The 23974-nt window shown below is 48.6% G+C and overlaps 1 protein-coding gene across 2 annotated transcripts in view; it reads right to left on the minus strand.

Annotated features, from left to right (window-relative positions):
• TGFBRAP1 (transforming growth factor beta receptor associated protein 1) overlaps positions 1–19075 on the minus strand; it is a 33820-nt gene extending 14745 nt beyond the window's left edge. The window contains exons 1-6 of one of the 2 annotated variants that reach the window (XM_024998576.2): positions 18990–19075; positions 11726–12426; positions 8718–8912; positions 6143–6297; positions 4904–4973; positions 3791–4011 (exon numbers count right to left, since the gene is read on the minus strand). In XM_024998576.2, the coding sequence (XP_024854344.1) occupies positions 3791–4011; positions 4904–4973; positions 6143–6297; positions 8718–8912; positions 11726–12413 (1329 nt within the window). In that variant the 5' untranslated portion in view covers positions 12414–12426; positions 18990–19075. 2 annotated transcript variants of the gene reach the window in all.
• Between the last annotated feature and the right edge of the window lie 4899 nt (positions 19076–23974).

Here is a 23974-nt window from a genome sequence, read left to right on the forward strand (position 1 = left end):
CAGGAGAAACCACGGCAATGAGAAGCCTGCACACCCCAGCTAGAGAGCATCCCCTGCTTGGCAGACTAGAGAAAGCCCATGCACAGCAACAAAGACCCAGCACGGCCAAAAATAAATAAATAGAGCAATCTTTATAAAACAAAAGTCCAGGAGCTGACTGTGGCTCAGATCATGAACTCCTTATTGCCAAATTCAGACTTAAATTGAAGAAAGTAGGGAAAACCACTAGACCATTCAGGTATGACCTAAATCAAATCCCTTACGATTATACAGTAGAAGTGAGAAATAGATTTAAGGGACTAGATCTGATAGACAGAGTGCCTGATGAACTATGGATGGAGGTTCGTGACACTGTACAGGAGACAGGGATCAAGATGATCCCCATGGAAAAGAAATGCAAAAAGCAAAATGGCTGTCTGAGGAGGCCTTACAAATAGCTGGGAAAAGAAGAGAAGCGAAAAGCAAAGGAGAAAAGGAAAGATATAAGCATCTGAATGTAGAGTTCCAAAGAATAGCAAGAAGAGATAAGAAAGCCTTCCCCAGTGATCAATGCAAAGAAATAGAAGAAAACAACAGAATGGGAAAGACTAGAGATCTCTTCAAGAAAATTAGAGATATCAAGGGAACATTTCATGCAAAGATGGGCTCAGTAAAGGACAGAAATGGTATGGACCTAACAGAAGCAGAAGATATTAAGAAGAGGTGGTAAGAATACACAGAAGAACTGTACAAAAAAGATCTTCACAACCAAAATAATCACGATGGTGTGATCACTCACTTAGAGCCAGACATTCTGGAATGTGAAGTCAAGTGGGCCTTAGAAAGCATCACTACGAACAAAGCTAGTGGAGGTGATAGAATTCCAGTTGAGCTATTTCAAATCTTGAAAGATGATGCTGTGAAAGTGCTCAATATGCCAGCAAATTTGGAAAACTCAGCAGTGGCCACAGGACTGGAAAAGATCTCTGAAAAAACTCTGAAAAAGTTTTCATTCCAATCCCAAAGAAAGGCAGTGCCAAAGAATGCTCAAACTACCACACAATTGCACTCATCTCATACGCTAGTAAAGTAATGCTCAAAATTCTCCAAGTCAGGCTTTAACGCTATGTGAACCGTGAACTTCCAGATGTTCAAGCTGGTTTTAGAAAAGGCAGAGGAACAAGAGATCAAATTGCCAACATCCACTGGATCATCGAAAAAGCAAGAGAAACATCTATTTCTGCTTTATTGACTATGCCAAAGCCTTTGACTGTGTGAATCACAATAAACTGTGGGAAATTCTGAAAGAGATGGGAATACCTGACCACCAGACCTGCCTCTTGAGAAACCTGTAAGCAGGTCAGGAAGCAACAGGTAGAACTGGACATGGAACAACAGACTGGTTCCAAATAGGAAAAGGAGTACATCAAGGCTGTATATTGTCACCCTGCTTATTTAACTTATATGCAGAGTACATCATGAGAAACGCTGGGCTGGAAGAAGCACAAGCTGGAATCAAGATTGCTGGGAGAAATATCAATAACCTCCGATATGCAGATGACACCACCCTTATGGCAGAAAGTGAAGAGGAACTAAAAAGCCTCTTGATGAAAGTGAAAGAGGAGAGTGGAAAAGTTGGCTTAAAGCTCAACATTCAGAAAACAAAGATCATGGCATCTGGTCCCATCACTTCATGGGAAATAGATGGGGAAACAGTGGAAACTGTCAGACTTTATTTTTTTGGGCTCCAAAATCACCGCAGATGGTGACTGCCGCCATGAAATTAAAAGATGCTTACTCCTTGGAAGGAAAGTTATGACCAACCTAGACAGCATATTCAAAAGCAGAGACATTACTTTGCCAACAAAGGTCCGTCTAGTCAAGGCTATGGTTTTTCCAGTGGTCATGTATGGATGTGAGAGTTGGACTGGGAAGAAGGCTGAGCGCCAAAGAATCGATGCTTTTGAACTGTGGTGTTGGAGAAGACTCTTGAGAGTCCCTTGGACTGCAAGGAGATCCAACCAGTCCATTCTGAAGGAGATCAGCCCTGGGATTTCTTTGGAAGGAATGATGCTAAAGTTGAAACTCCAGTACTTTGGCCACCTCATGTGAAGAGTTGACTCATTGGAAAAGACTCTGATGCTGGGAGGGATTGGGGGCAGGAGGAGAAGGGGACGACAGAGGATGAGATGGCTGGATGGCATCACTGACTCGATGGACATGAGTCTGAGTGAACTCCGGGAATTGGTGATGGACAGAGAGGCCTGGCGTGCTGCGATTCATGGGGCCGCAAAGAGTCAGACACAACTGAGCGACTGAACTGAACTGAAGTATCTACAGGAAAGAGTAGGTGGCAGACCAGCTCAGAGAACTGTGCCCCATGACTCTGAAACAGAGAAATCTTTTGGTGCAGCCCTAGCAGGATTTCCCTCCAGGATTAAAAGGATGCAAGATGCAAACATTTACAGGACAACTGGGGACACTCAGGCAGATGGGACACCCCAGCCTAGGAAGGAATCAGTGTTTATTTCGGAGGTGTATGTGACACGTATGTTTCAAAGGGGGGCTTTCTTGTCTTTTGAAGACACACAGTGAAATAATTTTAGATGAAATGGGAAAAAAAAAAAAAAAGAACAGGTATCAAAGCCCAAGCTTAAATATGACACTATCCATACTACGTGATACACATCAAGCAAGCTTTCCGTAAGACACACACCTACGTCTGTAAATATCCGCTCACTGCCTCTGTCTTTATAGCATCCCAAACCTTAATATAATTTAAGCTTGGCTTCTTAAAGATCTAAGCCTTCTCACCTTTTGGATCTCTGGAAGGAATATTCCTTTAATCCGAGTCCCACAGTTAAACTTCTCCTTAAATCCCTCCCTAGTTCAGAACTCAGTGAAGCAAAACCAACACTCGCTTTAATGGAGAGAAAGGCGAACTGTGAAAAGCCAGTCCCCTCAACTTCTGGTCTCTCTCCCTCGCCACTTTCTGGTTTTCCTGAGCCCAGGGTCTAGCATTTGGTTGCAAGCCTCCTAAAGTTAAAATAACTAACATCCCTAATCCTTGTAAGAGTCACAGTCAACCCTTAAAAACACATTAATATGAATGAGACATTATCTCTGAACCTTTTTGTCAGGACTGTCTTCTTTTCCTCTCATACTTCTATTTTAAACCAAAACTCTTCTGCTCCCCGATCCACAGAGCCTAGCTGTTTGAAGACCAGTTCAAAGCTCTGAATCAACCATCACTCATTCCTTGTTGTTCAGCCCCAGGCGTGAGCAGGGGCCAAGGGAAATGGAGGCGAGTGTCTGCCCAGGACTGGGGGAGGAGCGAGCTGGAGCTGGGGAGTAAATGGCCGTGTGTTATAGGTTAACAGGGATAACCGTGGGAGCTCAGAGGAGTCAGTGCTGCCTGGAGGATGGGGCAGATTCAGAGAAGAGACATATGTAAGCACAGTGTAGAAACTGTATTTTAGGAGACTTCCCTGGTGGTCCAGTGGTTAAGACTGCCTTCCAAGCCAAGGGGTGTGGGTTCGATCCTTGGTTGGGGAACTAAGATCCCACAAGCTTTGCAGGCAAAAAACCAAATCAAAAATCAGAAACAATACTCTAACAAATTCAATAAAGATTTTTAAAATGGCCCACATTAAAAAAAAAAAATCTAAAAAACCAAAAACCCTGTATTTGGTGGATGATGGATGTTTTCTCCACTGACAAAAAACAGCACAAACAACAAGGGAAGAAAGCAATGGCGCAGGGGCGGAGGCCAGCCCAGACTCCCCAGGACGCCCAGAGGCAGCCGTCTTACCCAGCACCCCCGTCTTTGGTCGGTGACGCTGCTTATTTCTGACCTGTTCTCAGCGTGCTTCTGGAGTGCCTGCCCAGCACACAGGTGGCAGGTGGCTGGTGGCTCAGGCCTGGTCACACGGGGGCAGAGGCAGTAGCAGAGGCTGGGGATGGGGCAGGGCCCAGCCACCAAGGCCGCCTGGTGTGGACCTGACTCTGGCCAGGAGGTGCCTGCTGTAGGACCTACAGCAGGGGTGTGGACACGTCAGAAAGCTCCTTCGGCGGTGGCGTGGAGGATGGGTTGCAGACATGGAGGAGGGGGCTGTGAACACAATTCCAGCAAAAAGGGAGGAGGGCTCCCCGTGGTCATGCAGGCACGAGAACCAGGGCCAAGTTCAAGGTCATTGAGGCTGCATATCTGGGCCCAAATAGGAGTCTAAAACAACAGGGGGTGGGGGGAGACAGGGGTGTGCCAGATGGACAGACCCCAACAGGGACATCACACAGGAGGGCAGGATAAGGGCCAACACTAGCCAGTGCCCACTGTTCGGGTGCTCGTGGGAAAACAAGGGGGAGGCAAAAATTCAACACAGGAAGCCTCTTTAAGAAAAAGCCTCTTTAAGACACATTTGAGGTATGTCCCTGGGTGTGTCCAAGAGGGGATCCCGATATGTGCCCGTCCCCCTGAGGCCACTCCCAGGGGGAGAGGAGCTGAGAGCAGAGGCTGCCAGACCCCACTGGCCTTCCCACCAGGATGCGATGCACTAGGCAGAAACAGGTGCTCTCAGCTCGGAAACACGCCCTGAACTGACAGCTTCCTTCTCTGTGCTTTGCTGCCCCCTGCTGAAAGTTCACAGATCATCTCACTTGAAAAACACAGGGAATAGGGCTGGGGTGAGGGGAGGCCTGGGATTAGCAGACGCCAGCATACAGGATAGATAAACAAGGTCCTACTGCACAGCACAGGGTGCATGTGTGCTAAATCACTCAGTCATGTCCAGGTCTTTGCGACCCCATGGACTGTAGCCCACCAGGCTCCTCTCTCTGTCCGTGGGATTCTCTAGGCAAGAATACTGGAGTGGGTTGCCATTTCCTTCTCCAGGGGATCTTCCAGACCCAGGGATCGAACCCACACCTCTTCGGTCTTCTGCATTGACAGGCAGGTTCTTTACCATTAGCGCAACCTGGGAACTACAGTCAAAATCCTGCAATAACAATAATGGAAAAGAATATGAATAAGAATGTATATATATTTATAACTGAGTCACTCTGCTGTACAACAGTAATTAACACAACACTGTAAATCAATTATACTTCAATAAAACTTTTTAAAATAAGGAATAAAGATGAAAAGTTTATCAATATTTATCCTGTGACCATAAATGACAGGTCCTGACTTTTTCCACCTTTAGTCTACCTTCTGCTGCAAAAAGCCACGGAGGCCAGAAAGCACAGCTTCATCCCACAAACCATATCGTCCTGAAAATCTGGCCAGCAGGTAACAAGAGGGGGATCACTCTGACTTCATGAGAATCTTTCATGAGTGACTTAGATGTTTGTAAGAAGCGTGCATGCACCAATATTACACTTTGCTGCTGAGTCACTTCAGTCGTGTCCGACTCTGTGCGACCCCATAGACGGCAGCCCACCAGGCTCCCCCGTCCCTGGGATTCTCCAGGCAAGAACACTGGAGTGGGTTGCCATTTCCTTCTCCAATGCATGAAAGTAAAAAGTGAAAGTGAAGTCGCTCAGTCGTCATCATTCTCAAATACATAGTGTGACCTGAACTCACCTTGCAACCAATCAAGAAGCAAATTTTAGAAAACCTGATTTCATCAGATGTGAGAATAATTCATGATTGTTTCATCAACTATATTGATCATACCAACGATATTAAAGCTAGCATTTCTTAAGTGCATTACAAGCTTTCTCCTAAGGAAATTAATTAGATGGATTCCGGCAATATTAGATGATTTATGAGTATGGTTCACAAAGCTTTTCCTACAGATAGTAGAAACTTAAAAAATTAAACCCCATCCCAACAAATACAAATTCTACATTGGGAAACCAATTACGCTGGGGATCTCTTGACTTCTAATCACAGTGCCCGTAGTCTACTCTGGAGGAACGCGATTGGAAATGCAATGTGGTGTATTAAGCATGGGGATCATGTCAGAGGCTCAGATCCTGGCTTGGCCTCTGCCGGCATCGCGACCCGCTCCCGCAGCCTGCATCCTTATCTGTACAACGTGGACGCACAGAGAATTTGAGTGACAGACACAAAGTGGTCTGCAGGGCCCGGCGCCCTTAGATCCGAACATTTTCTAATCAGCAGCTTGGAGGCACGCTTCCACATGGCTAGCTGACTACAAACCTGAAATTTTTCCTTTGGGATGTTCCTCCGAGCGCCTTTCGCTAGAACTAGAGCCTCCTCCACTCGGTGGCTGGCTAACAGGTCCTGTATTTGTTTTTCCAGAGGTAGCGGAACCAAGATGTAAACACCTTTACTCGTGGCAACGATCACTCTTCCTGGGAAGAAATGGAACAGGTTGGAGAGGAAACGGACACTGTGCTGGCAAGAAAACACCCCGCTTTCACCCCACACAGGAGCGATAGCTGACTCTGAACAATGTCATCACAGTTCTCCCAACACAGAATCGCCACGGCAATCAGAAATTAATGCTTCTCTTATCTTCTTTCCATCATAAGAAAAAGGCAAACTCTTAACACTACATTTTTGAAGTATAAGACATAAAGATGCTTTGCCTTTTTTTATTCTATGATGCTGATAAATTTAAAGCCAGTTGAATAGATCCAAATGAGTCTGTAGAGCTCCGTCACAGAAAATGAGCAATAAGAATTATGCTACTCCTCATATAAGGCTGGGGCTTCCCTGGTGGCTCAGATGGAAAAGAATCTGTGTGCAAAGCGGGAGACCTGGGTTTGATCCCTCGGTCTGGAAGATCCCCTGGAGGAAGTCATGGCACCCATGCCAGTGCTCCTGCCTGGGAAATGCCATGGAGAGAGGAGCCTGGGGGGCTACAGTCCATGGATCACAAAAGTGCTGGACATGACTGAGCAACTAACACTTTCACTTTTTCAAATAAAGCCGTTCAAAATTCTTTTCTCTCCAGGTTAGTCAGTTTACAAGAAACTAAGATTACAAGGTGACATTCTGAACCATAAGCTAACATCTCACACTTGCCCTGTATGGTCAAGATCACCGAGTCCCAGGGTTATGGTCTCCATCCCATGAGAGACCCTGACCCTCGGCACCATGAGGTCCTGCACAATCCAAAGGAGAGTCAGACCTGCGCCCAAGAGAACTCCTCCTGCCAAGCACTGAGAGCGAGTTCTGCTCTCTCTGGAGGTGCGTTTCCACTAAATTAATGCCTGTTCCCAGGAAGCAGTGGAATGGCCTTGTCTTTCTGTCTGAAGGTTGTTCAGGGTCAGCCACACCTTCCTGCTCCCTCTGCTCCCCACTCCTTGGGATCTATCACCTTCAGCCCAGGCCCACCACCTGGTCTCTCCCGCCGGATGCCCCCGCACCTCCCTTCCTCGGCTCCCTGCCTGGCGGTCTTGTCTGCGTCCTCTGTCTCCATGCCACCCAGCATCATCCCCCCACACTTGGGAGATTCAGCCCCTGCTCCGCGTTGGGTCCTCCTTCCAGGAGGCTTCCCACGTTCCCGCCTGGGGTAGTATGTCACCAGCCTCCCTGTGCCGGTGACCCCCGGGGCGGCCTCCACCCTCAGCCCACGGAGGATATAACATTGTTGTGAATAACCTCTCCCGTGCGTGTGCGTGTTGGAGCCCAAGCTGAACGCTGACACGCTCACGTGGGATGACAAGTCTCAGCAGGCTGTGTTCCTAGCACCTAACACAGGAAGGGCAGTGTCTGGGGAGCCCTGGGGGCAAAGGCAATGACTGCACAGATAGACATAAGCTCCTGGCTTCAAGGCAACCTCACAAGCAGTGTTCTTAGGAAGCCAGGAAATCTGACCAGGGGCAGGGCTGAGAGCGCATTTCTGAGGTGTGGAAAGGGCTCTGGGGTTATGTGGGAAAATGCCTGCTGCACGGCTCTGGATTCAGTATCACGATCTCTTCTACACACTTCCAGACAGCTCAGCTGAAAGTGAACCAGTACCAAATCCAGGTGAACAGGGGATGGGCAATCACTTTGCTTCTCTTTCAACTTTTCAGTACATGTGAAGATGCTCACAATGAAATTGTTGTTCTTGTGGTTTAGTTGCTAAGTCATGTCTGACTCTTCTGAGACCCTGTGGACTAGAGCCCACTGGGCTCCTCTGTCTATGGGCTTTCCCAGGCAAGAACACTGGAGTGGGTTGCCATTTCCTTCTCCAGGGGATCTTCCAGACCCAGGGATGGAAGCCACATCTCCTGCTTGGCAGGCGGTTTCTTTACCACTGAGCCACAATAGATCCCTCATGTGGTTCGCTCCCTGGTTGCCCTGATCTGCTGAGGCCTCATCCCCTGCTTGCCCTTCTCATATACTGGGCACCACAGTCATGCTGAATGACCTACACAGTCCGGGACCTGGGCTTCCCTCCTGTGCAGACTCACATGTGCCTTTCTCTCTGCCTAAAGGTACCTTCATACCATACGTGCTTGGCGGACTCCAGCTCATCCTCAAAAGTTTGGCTCAAATGCCACCTCCTGCAGGAAGCCCTCCCTGGTATGGTTAGGAAATACTTCCTACTCTGTTCTCCTAGCTGGCCTTATTTGTTGCTGTCAAGCTCTCAAATGCTGTAGCTGTTTTTTAAATGCCTCTTTCCCTTTAATCTCCATGCCCCTGAAGCTCAAAGACTGGATCACCATCGCCCATGGAATTTCTGTGTTCAGCAAGAGGCCATGTTCCCAGTGGTTCCTTAATAGCATTTAGTGAAGAAATAGCACCACAAAAGACCTAAAGATTTGGTGGAAACTCGTACCTTCAAAATCCTGGAGGATGTGGCCTTCCTTGAAGGGCAGGGTCTGCTTTTGCTGCTGATCCAGCATGCTGTGCACGGTGATGAACTCGTCGTCCAGGGCAACGACATACGGGAAGCAGACGGCCGCTCCAATCACATTCTCTGACCAGCGAACAGGTGCACGCTGAGAGATCCCAGCCACCGTGGCGAACATGCCTGGGAAAACAGGAAGCGTCGGGGGGCTTCAGAGAGCTGTGGTTTGCTTGCCTGTTTTCTGCAGAGGTGTCTGGACGTGGAATACCTGTCCCCTTCATCACATTTCAGGATGGGAGAGATGATATACCAGCCTGCGTGGACAGAAGACCCTTGTATCTGTTCTAATGAAGGGAATCTCTCTCCCCAGAATGTCCACCTTATACCTCCTTCTAATTAAACATAGAATTAAAAGATGCTTGTTCCTTGGAAGAGAAGCTATGAGCAACCTAGACAGCATATTAAAAAGCAGAGACATTACTTTGTCAACAAGTTCCGTCTACTCAAAGCTAAGGTTTTTCCAGTAGTCATGTATGGATGTGAGAATTGGACCATAAAGGAAGCTGAGCGCTGAAGAATTGATGCTTTTGAACTGTGGTATTGAAGAAGACTCTTGAGAGTCCCTTGGAATGCAAGGAGATCCAACCAGTCAATTCTAAAGGAAATCAGTCATGAATATTCATTGGAAGGACTGATGCTGAAGCTGGAGCTCCAATATTTCGGCCATCTAATGTGAAGAACTGACTCATTTGAAAAGACCCTGATGCTGGGAAAGATTGAAGGCAGGAGGAGAAGGGGAAGACAGGGGATGAGATATTTGGATGGCATCACCGACTCTATGGACATGAGTCTGAGCGAGCTCCAGGAGTTGGTGATGGACAGGGAAGCCTGGTGTGCTGCAGTCCATGGAGATACCTAGAAGTCGCAAAGAGTCAGACACAATTGAGTGACTGAGCTGAACTAAATTAAACATAAGGTTAAAAAATGTGCCCATGGGTCTTCCCTGGTGACTCAAGTGGTAAAAAATCCACCTGCCAATGCAAGAGACAGGGTTTCATCCCCAATCCAGGAAGATCCTACATGCCTTGGAGCAACTAAGCTCAAGTGCTCTAACTACGGAAACCCACACGCCCTAGAGCACGTGTTCTGCAACAAGAGAAGCCACCGCAGTGAGAAGCCCTCGAACCACAATTAAAGAGTCGCCCCTGCTCACTGCAACTAGAGAGAGGCCCTTGCAGCAATGAAAACCCAGCACAGCCATATAAATAAACAAAAACAAAATAAAAAAACAAACCAAAAATAGTGTACACACACCCACATGAAGGTGTACGCTGCTCGTGTCCTCACACGTGGGGAAGAGAGAATTCCGCACAATTTAAGAAGCTTCACAAGCTTTCTGCCACATCCAGTCCTCCCATGGGTTTGTGTCTCTGCTACTGCTAAGTCACTTCAGTCGTGTCCGACTCTGTGTGACCCCACAGACAGCAGCCCACCAGGCTCCCCCATCCCTGGGATTCTCCAGACAAGAACACTGGAGTGGGTTGCCATTTCCTTCTCCAATGCATGAAAGTGAAAAGTGAAAGTAAAGTTGCTCAGTCATGTCTGACTCTCAGCGACCCCATGGACTGCAGCCCACCAGGCTCTTCCATCCATGGGATTTTCCAGGCAAGAGTACTGGAGTGGGGTGCCATTGCCTTCTCCGAACCAGCTTTTCCCTAGACATTCTCTCCACACTGAACGCATTCGTTCAGATACTTATTGAGCACCTACTGTATGTGGGCCACTCGACAAGATGTCCCATACGGAACTCTCGCCCTGCTCCTCCTGCCACCACTTAGAGTTCAGGTGTAATTCTGGTTCCATGTTTTCTCTGATACAGGGGTACAACTAACTCTGCAATTCAAGACAGTCTGCTGTTGAGTGTTTGTCAATGATAACATCCATATTCACTGACGGTTTATCTACTTTGTACTTAAAGCGCTAACTGCTGCTGCTGTTCAGTCCTTAAGTCGTGTCTGACTTTTTTGACTCCTGAATCAGGTGTGGGGATATATACAGACAAGCAAACAAAACACAGTTGATTTGGAAAACCTATCGTCCTAATTCCCACCTTGCAGGAAACAAAGCTCTGCCTGACACTGTGTGTCATCCATGCCTACGACCGAAAACGACGCGGCCAGCTATGATTCTCAGGAGGTGATGCTGAGAATAGAAAGACCACAGGACACAAGGAAAGCCCTTCCAAGAAGCTAGCAACTAAACTAGATGCTTTTTGGTAGCATGAAGCTGCAGTCAATAAGAGAAAATCAGGGCCATGACCTTGGAGCCTCCACACTTCAAAATATCTAGAAGTGAACTCCCCCAACTCCTTTTTAGAATGGAGAATAAACACAGACCAGGTGGAAACCCATACACAGAAGAAAATCCTATAAGGAAGTCTTACAGATTCTTATTTTTGCACTTATCCCCTTACAGGAATTCTCTCTGGAGCCATCTTCAGGCTCTACTTTGTACTGTGCTCAGTCGTGTCCGATTCTTTGCGACCCCAAGGACTGCAGCCCGCCAGGCTCCTCTGTCCCTGGGATCTCCCAGGCAAGGATACTGGAGTAGGTTGCCATTTCCTTCTCCAGAATCTTCCCGACCCAGGGATCAAACCTGCATCTCCTGGGGCTCCTGTATTGACAGGCAGGTTCTTCACCACTGAGCCACTTGGGAAGTTCCTCAGGCTCTACTTTAGCAGAAAATAGGTGATGCTATGACTGGCCTATTTTTGTGCCATGAAACCCACACTCACAAAACAGTCTAATGAAAACTGAGCAGACACTGGGCGTGCGGTTGTTTGCCTGTTGCCTCAATGTCACCAAACATAGTCCACAAGTGTCTGCTTTTCGCAACCACAACCTCCCTCTCCAACCTCAGCATGAAAGCAAGGACAGAAGGTGGAGAGACTGGGCAGAGTGGCAAGGTTAGTGGAGGCGCCCGGGCGCCCTGCTCACCCAGTCCCCCAGGGCCCGCCAGAAGGAACTCCTGTCTCCCGATCCTCTTGACGATGGGCCGCCTCTCTTCGCTGCAGAACGGGAACAGGTCCTGGGCGGCGCCCGTGCTGTAGTTGAGGATGATGTACTGGGTGGTGAGGGCCAGGCACAGGAAGTGGCCGTCCACGGCCACGGCCAGCGGCTGCTCCGGTGTGGACACCTCCCTGACAATCTGCACGCGGTCCTCGTACACCAGGAAGACCTGGATGGTCCTGCGCTTGACTGAGATGATGCACACCTCCACGCAGAAGGGGTCCCCGCTCACCGGGTTCTCATTCAAGGCGAAGGCAGTAGCCCCCTTGATGCGGGCGCCTGAGGGCACCGGCTCCAGGCTTAGCATGTGGACCAGGCTGATGCAGCCGTCGCACAGCACCAGCAGCCGGCTGAGGGCCGACGCGGCCCGCAGCTCGCTCACTGCCTTCTTGAAACCCAGGTGTCTGTGCAGCTGCCTGGTGGCCGTGAACGTGGCTGACCCGCCGGGCAAGGTCTTCTCCTCCAGCAGGAAGTGGTACACGAAGCAGTCGCTGGTGCCCACGTAGAGGTTCCGGCCGCAGCACTCCACACACTCCAGCAACCCCCGGTCCCGGTCACTCAGCAGCTGCTCCCGCTCAATGGCAGGGACCAGGGTGAAGGCCTTGGTGCTCATCATGTTGGCGGCGGCTCTGAGGGACAGGAAAGGAAAGGGAGGTTAGAGGAACGAGGGACGGATAGAACCATTTCCGGGCATGACAAATAAAATGTCAATTCCCAGTTGTAACTTCAGAGAAAGGAAATCATTTGACACTTGTGAAAAATACTGAAAGAAAGACTTCTGACTTGGCCTTCTCCCACAGGCAAACAGAGACCCTGGCAGGAGAGCACACATGTGCTTGTAAGTAACTGCCAACTCTCTTCAACAGTCACTCAGCCGCTAAGTCAAGTCTGACTCTCTTTGAACCCAAGGACTGCAGCATGCCAGGCTCCCCTGTCCTCCACTCTCTCTCTGAGTTTGCTCAATCTCATGTTCATTGAGTCGGTGATGCTTTCTAACTATCTCATCCTCTGCTGCCCTCTTCTGTTGCCTTTAATCTTTCCCAGCATCAGGGTCTTTCCCAATGAGTCGGTTCTTCACATCAGGTGGCCAAAGGATTGGAGCTTCAGCAGGAGTCCTTCCAACGGATATTCAACTCTCAACAGAACTGAGATTTATTATATACGGAGTCTCCCTACATTGTTCTTCAGAAACAAACCTCTGGGTAGAAGAAGAGCATGTCTACTCACCCACAGACAACACAAGACAAACATTTTGGAAAAAGACAAAAATGATCACCACAGATGTGCCCCCAAACCCCACCAGCCACCTGACTGGATGTCTAAGTGAATGGTGGGGCACAGCTCCATGGTGGGGTTCACTCCTGCCCCTTGGATCTCACAGGAGTCAGAAGCAGGGACCAAACCTCCAGTTCCCTCGCATTGTTCTCACTGAGGCGTACGCATTGTCCCAGTACCATGTTTGGCTCCCAGAATCAATCTGTTGGTGTGGAGCGGTAAAGATGTGTCTCGAATCTCCAGGGCTTGTAGGTGGAGAGTTGAGGTACTTAGCAAATTTGTGAGAAGGTCAGTTAATAGATTACTCCCATTGGAAGACACAATGTCCCAAACAGTGTGGGAAGCCTGGGCTTCTTACTTCTTCCTCTGGAAAGGACTCTGGTTTCACAAATTAGAAGCAGCAGAAACAAAGGCACCAGTGCAATTCAGTGGGGAAAAATAAAATCATTTCAATCAATGGCTGCTGGAACATGTGGTTAACATTGAAAGTGAAAAGTCAAAGCGTTAGCAGCTCAGTCGGGTTTGACTCTGCGACCCAATATACTGTAGCCCGATAGGCTCCCCTGTTCATGGAATTCTCCAGGTAAGAATACTGGGGTGGGTAGTCATTCCCTTCTCCAGGGGATCTTCCAATTAACCTCGGTTATCCCTACCTCATATCATCTCCTAATATAAAAATTAATTTGAGATGCATCAAGTTATTTTAAAAACAAAAGCTAAAACTACAAATCTTCTAGAAGAAAAGATAGGAGAACATCTTTGGGATCTTGGGGTACATAAAGATTTTTTAGGTTATGAAAAGCACTAACCATAAAAGAGAAAAAGCTGGTAAACAGGATTTTATAGAAATTTAAAAAGTGTGTCCACTGAAAGACATCACTAGGGAAATGAATAGGCAAGACCCAGACTGGGAGAAAAATCTGTGATAGCCATCTCAGACAAAGGGCTCACATTCAGAAGAGAAAACATGATGGTCAACAGCCATGGGGGAGAGATCAACCTGCAGAACCACCTGTAATTGCAAACTGTAGCTACAAGCAGACTTCATCTCATACCCATCAAATGGACAACACCTCCCAAGTCTGATGATGCTGGGGGTTTGCCAGAATCCAGATCCATGGGCATGCCCCTGTTGCTGGTGGAGGCTTCTGGGCTGGCCAGACCATGTGGGCGACGGAGGAAGCCCTTGGCAACTGGGGAGCCAGGGATTCTCCTTTTGGCTTCACTGATGTTCAGCAGGACATGAGCAAGGAAGCTAGCAGCAGTCCTGTTTGCAACTGGGGGGCAATGGAAATGCCACAATAGACGGATGGAGCACCACACAGCAGTGAGGGGATGCACTGCAGCCCACCCATGACTCGGTAAACCTCCCTGGAAAGGGGAGCTGTGGATGCTATATTCGGCCTGATACTTCAGGCCTTGTAAGATGCAGAAACATGGAAGTCCCAACCAATGTACTATTTAGAGTTGCAGCCCTACATAGTGAGATCATAAAGAAAAGTAAGGGAATAAAGAACAGAAACCCAAGGGGGATAGGATGTGAGTGGGCAGAAGCTGATCTCAAAGGTATTAGTCATGTCTGTTTCCCTGTGCCGAGTTGCTTTTATTGCTACTCTCTACATCTCATGTGAATTGTAAATGTTCTTTTCAATATATAAAATATTAATTTAAAAATATTTATAAAAAATATGCTCATTTCCCCAAACCAGCGTACCCTGGAAACATAATAGATACAGAGCCTCGGTTAAATAAGCTTGGTGTGCACGCATGCTCAGTCGTGTCTTTGCAACCCCATGAACTGTAGCCTACCAGGCTCCTCTGTTCATGGGATTTCCCAGGCAAGACTAGTGCGGTGAGTTGCTATTCCCTTCTCCAGGGGATCTTCCCCACCCAGGGATCAAACCTTCGTCAACTGCATTGCAGGAGGGTTCTTTACTGCTGAACCACTGGGGAAGCCCTTAATAAGCCTGGCAGGAATCATAAAATGCATGTTCCTTGTTTACGATCTCACTTCACGGAAACATTTACAACCCATGTCAATGATTAACTTGTCATTTCTTAGTTCATCTAAATCCAGAGCTTAGTTTATCTGAATCTGTATTTACAAAGTCTGAATATTTCCATACATCCCGGGTTACTGGAAGATGGGGAACGGTCCAGCAGAGTCAGAAGCCCTGCAAGGGGCAGTGTAGGCACCTTTCAGGGCCCCAGCCTCTTACTTCCCAACCTCTGCTCAGCCTCTGCTACCCAAGCCACACAAATGCCTCCATTTCTATCCACAGCCAGCTGGAGCTGCATGCTGTGTTACTCCGGGCCTGGCTTCCCTCTGCATTCTCTCTGAACTAAATCTCAGCAAGGCCAGGTTGCATTAAAGGTCACCACTCAAAGAATAAAAACAGAATAAAGGCAATGTCTGAAGTAGACAGATTATCTAGATGCAGAAACTGGCTAATAGACTCAAGGTCACCCTGGTGGTTCAGTGGCAAAGAATCTGCCTGCCAATGCTGGAGATACGAGTTCAATTCCTGGTCTGGGAGGATCCCACATGCCGTGGAGCAACTAAGCCCGTGCACCACAACTACTGAAGCCTGTGTGCCCTAGAGCCTGAGCTCCACAACAAGAGAAGCCTCCACCATGAGAACCCCACTTGCCACACTAGAGAAAAGCCCATGCAGCAACAAAGACCCAGCAGAGCCAAAAATAAAATTATACAGAAAGGAAAAAAAAAAAAAATATATATATATATAGAAAGAGAGAGACTCCTGATCTGAGACAGAAATAAATATATCCTAAAATAATGCTATGACAAAGTGCCGTTGATTGAAATGGGATCCTCGCCAATGTTTATTTTTTGGAGGACTTCCCTGGTGGTCCAGTGGTTAAGATCCTGAGCTGTCAACGCAGGGGACACGGGTTTGATCCCTGGCCAGAGAACTAAGATGCCCTGAGAGGTGCAGCCAAAAATAATAGCAATAATTATTTTTCTTGAACCAAAGGACAGTCACCTCCTGTCATACAATGTGCACGATATGAGAACGGCCTTGAGATGGGCGTGGCGTCCCATGTATCTGCAAAGAATCACACACTCAAGAATTACACCAACCCTTTAAAATGAAACAAACCCTTTAGAGCCCCACACAGCTGTGTGTGCACCGGAGAGGCATCACTTTAGAGGTAAAGACCCATTGATGGGTATCACAGCCCTGTAACAGGAGGCTCTTCCTATGAATCCACTAAAGATGAATTTTTATGTGCATTTTAAAAAGGACCTTCTACCTAAAGTTGGGCTTCCCAGGTGACTCAGTGGTAAAGAACCCACCTGCCAATACAGGAGATGCGAGTTGGATCCCTGGGTTGGGAAGATCCCCTGGAGGAGGAAATGGCAACCCGCTCCAGTATTCTTCCCTGGGAAATCCCATGGACAGAGGAGCCTGGCGGGGTACAGTCCATGGGTCACACAAGAGTCGGACAGGACTGAGCAACTGAGCACACACGCAAGTGTATGTATACATACACAGATACACCATTTATACACACCACCTGTATACACATACATGCACATAGTGTGTGTCTATATACCTATCCTATGGATCCTATAAGAGCAACAGCAACAGTTACAAGCAAAGTAGGGATCTGGAGAGGGCAGGGTAGGTGGGCCAGGAGCAGGGGTGGGGGGTAGGAGGGTGGTCTGGGTCTCCAGGGCATTGCCTTTGTAACATCCTCCTCAATCCTGGACTTTCTAACAGCTGTTAAGAATTATTGAGGGCCTTCTGGATGCTAGGCAATTGTCCCCTTTTACATGTTCTTTTTCCTGAATGTTTATTTCCTCAACAAAGCTACCTGACCATCAAGACAAGATCCTGACCTCAAATCACCTGCAAGATTTCACAGCACGCTCAGTGACTCCTCCTGCCCTTCTGCATGAGGCATTTCAGCTCACTCAGGGTAGCCCCAGATTAACTTGCTTCTTCTGCCTTCATTTAGTAGTACAGTGTTTTTTAATAAAGAAAAACGAGTCAGGTTTGCCACAGAAGAGATGAGTTGTAAAGTACGGGCCAAATTATTGGGTAGTCTCCAAACACCTGGCCACCACAAATGATTACTTTAATGTATTTCTAATGAGAACTGGGCTCAGGCCAAGATGAAGATGCTTAACCCATTAAGGAAAATTTCCTCGAGTTTTCTTAAAGGATCACATGATCCTTTAGCATGAAGGAATAGCCATAATGTTTTGTGTAAGAACAGAAAGGTTAGCTGCAAATCAGGCCTGGAAAGTTTAGCGTTTTTTAAACACTGATCTCTGTGCTTTTAAAACTTGTCTACTGGATCTGCCTGAAGGAGAGAGGGACCCCAGGCAAACCCCTGTCGCTGGAGGGTTAGGCAGAGGCTGGAGTGTCCTGGGAGCCTGCAGTGGAGGGCAAGCTGCCTCCAGGACCAGAGGGCTGAGGCTCACTGTCGAGTGGAAGAGAAGGGGCAGAGGACGGACTTGCAGGTGAGGGCCACCACACCTGTCCCCCCAGGTCTTTGTAAAATGTGCACAGAAAATGTGCACTCTGGAGTTCAGAGTCCAGGAGGGGTCTAACTGCAGAGGGAGCCCTCACCTGGTTAACAATTACTCAGAGCCGAGCCCACCCACTTCAGAGCCCAGACAGCTCTGGCCCCGTGACTTCTTTCTGTTTACGAACCGTAATTTATCTAGCAGCTACTAAGTGCCAGGCTCTGTGCCACATGCACATTCTCTTTATGCGTTGCATGTATCTTTTCTCATATTTCCCCGGTTTTGATTGAGAAAATTGAGACTCAGAACGTCCAGTGAATGCCCAGGGCTCCCAGTTAGAAGGGGCAGGGTCAGGGTTTGAACCCACAACTCCATCCCTCCACTCCCACCACAGAGCGGCTCTGCCCCTGTTAAGCGAAGAACCCGGCCTGGGAAGGTCATACACCAGACAGGCCGCTTCAGTGACCGCGGAGGCAGCAGGGCTGGCAGAAGTGGAAGGAAAAAGAAAAGGAAGCAGCTGTCCAGCTCTTCCTTCCTATCTGACCATAAGGCTGGAGTTTCCTGCTGACCAACAGAGAAGGGAGGCCAGAGGAGGGCAGTGGGCTCGGTGCCCCCTCCAGCCGTGAGCTCCGGGCCGGGCTGCCGGCTCCCACCGCGGTGGACCCTCCACACACGTTCTCCCTGGGTCTCCACCTGCCACCACTGTCCCCACGGCTGCTTGCCCTCCCCGGGCACTTGCTCAAGGATGGAACCCTGATCCGACAGGTTGGGACCCCTGAACTCAATACAGCCTATGTGCATGAAGAAGAGCTGTGTGAAACCCCATTTCCTGCAGCCAGCTAGGGCCTAGGAGGGGGGTTTGATGGTCACCAAAAGCCTTTGGCGGGAGTGATGGCAGGTGCGAGCAACCAGAGGTGGCAGCTTCTGTCTTGAAAGCCACCTCTTAAAACACAGAAGGCGGGCAGAGGAGAAGCCAAGTTCCATAGCACCTGCGTCCCAGGACAGAACGGCGGCGAGGAATCCCCGCCTCCCATCACACACCCCTGCCCGGTCTCCCAGTTCAGGCCAGACAGTCGGCCCCGACTGTGGCCCGGAATTCGCGCTCTCAAATCCCAGGAGCTCCAGGAAATGTCAACCACAGCGACGAAACGATCGCATGCTCGGGTGGAGGGGCAGGGGGCGCGGGGCGTCGTCCTGCTGGGCTCCTCCCCCCAGAACAGCTCACTCAAACCCGGACGAGGTCTCGGGTCTTCCCAGCCCCGAACACGCGCACGCCGCACACCCGCCGGGTCCCCGCGCCGCGCGCCCACCCCCAGCTCGGCCGCAGTCCCCTCCTCGCCACCTGCCCGCGCGCACCTGCTAGTACTCGCCGCCCCCTAACCCCCTTCCCGCCCCAGCCCCGCCCCTGGGCCCGCTCACCGGCCGCGCTCCGGCCGCTCCGGGCCTCGCGCCCCGGGCCGCGCGCTCCTGAGCCCCGGCTCCGGCCCCGGCTTCGGCTCCGGCCCGGCCCCGCCGCTTCCCGTCACGTGGGTGGCCGGGGCGGGAGCGCCGGTCCCCGTCCGGCCTGCGCCCCGCGTCGGCTGCAGACCCCGCCCTGGGCCGGGCCGCGGGAGGGGGCGCCCCTCCGGCCTCGGATGCCCGGGGTTTGGGGGGCCCGGAGCGCCTGCCTCGGGGCTCGCGGGGGCGGTGGGCGGGGAGACGCGCAGATCTCCGCGGCGCACGAGCTGAGCCTGCCGGGCCCTGGGCGGGGTCGGTAACGCAGCAAGGCTGCAGCTGCCGGGGCCGCGGTTTCTCCTCCCCCGGGCCTGCTGGACACGCTCGCCGCCCTATTTCTAGCACCGCGACGGCGCTGGGCAGTGTACTTGCTGAACGAACAAGTGAATCCACCCATCCCTCCATCCCGGGAAAGGCTGGACCGCACGGCCACCTGACGTAGTTGGACTGGAGGAGTGAGTGGATGGCGGCTGGTGGCCCCGGTAGGACTGAAATGGACTGGCCGGGTACGAGCCGCCCGCCGCCCGCCCCAGGCCCACAGCTAGCCCCGAGCCCCCGGGGCGGTGAATTCGCAGGGTGTCGTTACTGAAGCAGGGAGTCCTGGACTATTTGCCCACTCTTTCAGGAGCGCCAATCGATAGCTATCCCTTTGGGTCAAACTACAGCGTAGAGTCGTAGGTTAGGATGAATCCATGGGCCTCTCTTCATATAGTCAAACTCCAGTTCCACAGAGAAAAAGAAAATTCCCTCTACAGCCGTCAGTGCGCAACTATCAGCATGTAAAAAGCCCAATTTTCTCAATGATTTTCCTGACTTTAAGAGGCCCCCAAGACCTCAGGTCTCCTCCACCCCCTGGAGAATATAAAACAAAGACGTAGTCCCCTATCTAGAGGCAGATACCAGCTACTACTCTGCAGCCTTCTGTTTCAAAGGGAGAAAAACAAATGACCCCCCAAAAAGTCAAGTGAAGCAAATAATCACCAGGAATTAATTTTCTGTGACTTCCTACGCCCATCCCTTCTGGCTACACACGTCCCACCAGCCCCAGACAAGAGTTTCAGTCCTGACCCTGTGGATCCAGCATCACTGGCCCAACTTCCAGGTGGTGAAGGGGTTTCCAGAGTGTACAGCTACCTGAGCTTCAAAGGCAAGTGCAGGTCTGGTGGAGCCAGCTCTCTGGCTCCACCTGAGTTTTCATCCATCTCATTTTGCCCAGGCCCATGGAGAATGTGTGACTCAGCTCATCACTGGCCCACTTGGCCTAGAATCCACTCTGCTTTGTCGTTTCAGGGCTCTGCCATGCCCTGGCATGAGATTAGGTAGAGGTGACACCTACTGACTGCCAGTCAGACACAGGGCTAAGGGGCTTACCGTGGTGGCCTCATTTAAGCAATATCCTTATGAAGTAAGCACTACTGACTTCTACATTGTACACAGGAATTAACAGACACAAAGTGAAAGACTTCCCCTACATCCCACAGAGTAAGAACAGAGCAAGGATAAGAACTCAACACCATGGTGAAATTTTTTATACATAAAATTAGGCTCTGTTGGTTGAAATACTTTATGGAACATTTGTGTTCTGCTTTACACAATCTAGGAGTGAAGATGTGTTAACAAAGAGGAGCAAAAGAAGATAATTCAGAAATAGTTATTTCCTTTTTGAAAAAATTTGTCAGAAGATTCTTAAAATGGCAAACTCTACACGTGCATGTTATTCCATCTACAAACCTTCTTCCTGAAGTTTTTGAGAAGTCTATTAGCTGTATGTAACTAATCCATACACATGCAAAGATCTGCACATGGCTAATTCTATACTCCTCATGTTGTCTTGATTCATCACATTTAAGAATATAAAGTTTTCAAAGGAATTACTAATTAACTTCATGTAAAGATGGAGAAGCTCTATACAGTCAGCAAAAACAAGACCGGGAGCTGACTGTGGCTCAGATCATGAATTCCTTATTGCCAAATTCAGACTTAAATTGAAGAAAGTAGGGAAAACCACTAGACCATTCAGGTATGACCTAAATCAAATCCCTTATGATTATACAGTGGAAGTGAGAAATAGATTTAAGGGACTAGATCTGATAGAGTGCCTGATGAACTATGGACAGAGGTTCGTGACACTGTACAGGAGACAGGGATCAAGACCATCCCCATGGAAAAGAAATGCAAAAAAGCAAAATGGCTGTCTGAGGAGGCCTTACAAATAGCTGTGAAAAGACAAGAAGCAAAAAGCAAAGGAGAAAAGGAAAGATATAAGCATCTGAATGCAGAGTCCCAAAGAATAGCAAGGAGAGATAAGAAAGCCTACCTCAGCGATCAATGCAAAGAAATAGAGGAAAACAACAGAATGGGAAAGACTAGAGATCTCTTCAAGAAAATTAGAGATACCAAGGGAACATTTCATGCAAAGATGGGCTCAATAAAGGACAGAAATAGTATGGACCTAACAGAAGCAGAAGATATTAAGAAGAGGTGACAAGAATACACAGAAGAACTGTACAAAAAAGAGCTTCATGACCCAGATAATCACGATGGTGTGATCACTCACCTAGAGCTAGACATCCTGGAATGTGAAGTCAAGTGGGCCTTAGAAAGCATCACTACGAACAAAGCTAGTGGAGGTGAAGCTATTTCAAATCTTGAAAGATGATGCTGTGAAAGATTGATGCACTCAATATGCCAGCAAATTTGGAAAACTCAGCAGTGGCCACAGGACTGGAAAAGGTCAGCTTTCATTCCAGTCCCAAAGAAAGGCAATGCCAAAGAATGCTCAAACTACTGTACAATTGCACTCATCTCACACGCTAGTAAAGTAATGCTCAAAATTCTCCAAGCCAGGCTTCAACGCTATGTGAACCGTGAACTTCCAGATGTTCAAGCTGGTTTTAGAAAAGGCAGAGGAACCAGAGATCAAATTGCCAACATCCGCTGGATCATCGAAAAAGCAAGAGAGTTCCAGAAAAACATCTACTTCTGCTTTATTGACTATGCCAAAGCCTTTGACTGTGTGGATCACAATAAACTGTGGAAAATTCTGAAAGAAATGGGAATACCGGACCACCTGACCTGCCTCTTGAGAAATCTGTATGCAGGTCAGGAAGCAACAGTTAGAACTGGACATGGAGCAACAGACTGGTTCCAAATAGGAAAAGGAGTTCATCAAGGCTGTATATTGCCACCCTGCTTATTTAACTTCTATGCAGAGAACATCATGAGAAACACTGGACTGGAAGAAACACAAGCTGGAATCAAGATTGCCAGGAGAAATATCAATAACCTCAGATATGCAGATGACACCACCCTTATGGCAGAAAGTGAAGAGGAACTAAAAAGCCTCTTGATGAAAGTGAAAGAGCAGAGTGAAAAAGTTGGCTTAAAGCTCAACATTCAGAAAACGAAGATCATGGCACCTGGTCCCATCACTTCATGGGAAATAGACGGGGAAACAGTCGAAACAGTGTCAGACTTTATTTTTGGGGACTCCAGAATCACTGCAGATGGTGATTGCAGCCATGAAATTAAGATGCTTACTCCTTGGAAGGAAAGTTATGACCAATCTACATAGCACATTCAAAAGCAGAGACATTACTTTGCCAACAAAGGTCTGTCTAATCAAGACTATGGTTTTTCCAGTAGTCATGTATGGATGTGAGAGTTGGACTGTGAAGAAAGCTGAGCACTGAAGAATTGATGCTTTTAGACTGTGGTGTTGGAGAAGACTCTTGAGAGTCCCTTGGACTGCAAGGAGATCCAGCCAGTCCATTCTAAAGGAGATCAGTCCTGGGATTTCTTTGGAAGGAATGATTCTAAAGCTGAAGCTCCAGTACTTTGGCTACTTCATGCGAAGAGTTGACTCATTGGAAAAGACTCTGATGTTGGGAGGGATTGGGGGCAGGAGGAGAAGGGGACGACAGAGGATAAGATGGCTGGATGGCATCACCAACTCGATGGACGTCAGTTTGAGTGAACTCCGGGAGTTGGTAATGGACAGGGAGGCCTGGTGAGCTGCAATTCATGGGGTCGCAAAGAGTCAGACACGACTGAGCGATGGAACTGAACTGAACTGAACTGATGATATTTATTTTTGGCTGTGCTGGGTCTTCCTTGCTGCACAAAGGCTTTCTCTGGTTGCAGCAAGCAGAGGTTATTCTCTAGCTGTATGTGAGCTCCTCACTGTGGTGGCTTCTCCTGTGGAGCACCAGCTCTAAGCTCATGGGCTTCGGTAGTTGCAGCACATGGGCTCAGTAGTTGCATCCCACAGGCTCTGGAGTGTGGGCTTAGTAGCTGTGGAACAAAGGCTTTAGTCGCTTGCAGCATGTGGCATCTTTCCAGACCAAGGATCAAACCCATGTACCCTGCATTGGCAGACAGATTCCCATCCACTGTACCACCAGGGAAGTAATTATTATCCTTATTAAATATCCCTTTGGTCCATACTAAACAAGTTCTATAGAGTGTGAAAAAGATGGCCTTAAACATTAATGAAGATTAAGCATTGAATAGATACAACTGAATTCTTAGTATTACACTGCTAATAAGAGAAATCAACACCCCAGGTTCTCATTATATATCTTGTTCATGATTCATTCATTCAGTAGACACTGAATACTTACTAAGCGTATGCACTGTGTTGCTAGGGCCGATGCAGAGGGTCAGGGTGGGGTGGTGGACTATGTTCCAGAGGAGCTCATAACCAGTGAGGTGATGACGCCAAGCAGGGCAGTGTTTGTTGTTTTTCCTCAGCTTTGTTCTTGTCAACTACAGGCCCCAAATAAAAATGTTAATCCTCACGATCTCTGAGGAAGGGGAAATTCTCATAATAAAACCTGAACATTTGCGGTTACTATATAATACAGATAATACTGTTGTAGCAGGAATGAACTTCAGTCTAGAAACTCAAA

This window comes from Bos taurus, chromosome 11 (assembly GCF_002263795.3).
Source record: "Bos taurus isolate L1 Dominette 01449 registration number 42190680 breed Hereford chromosome 11, ARS-UCD2.0, whole genome shotgun sequence".
Lineage (NCBI taxonomy): Eukaryota > Metazoa > Chordata > Mammalia > Artiodactyla > Bovidae > Bos > Bos taurus.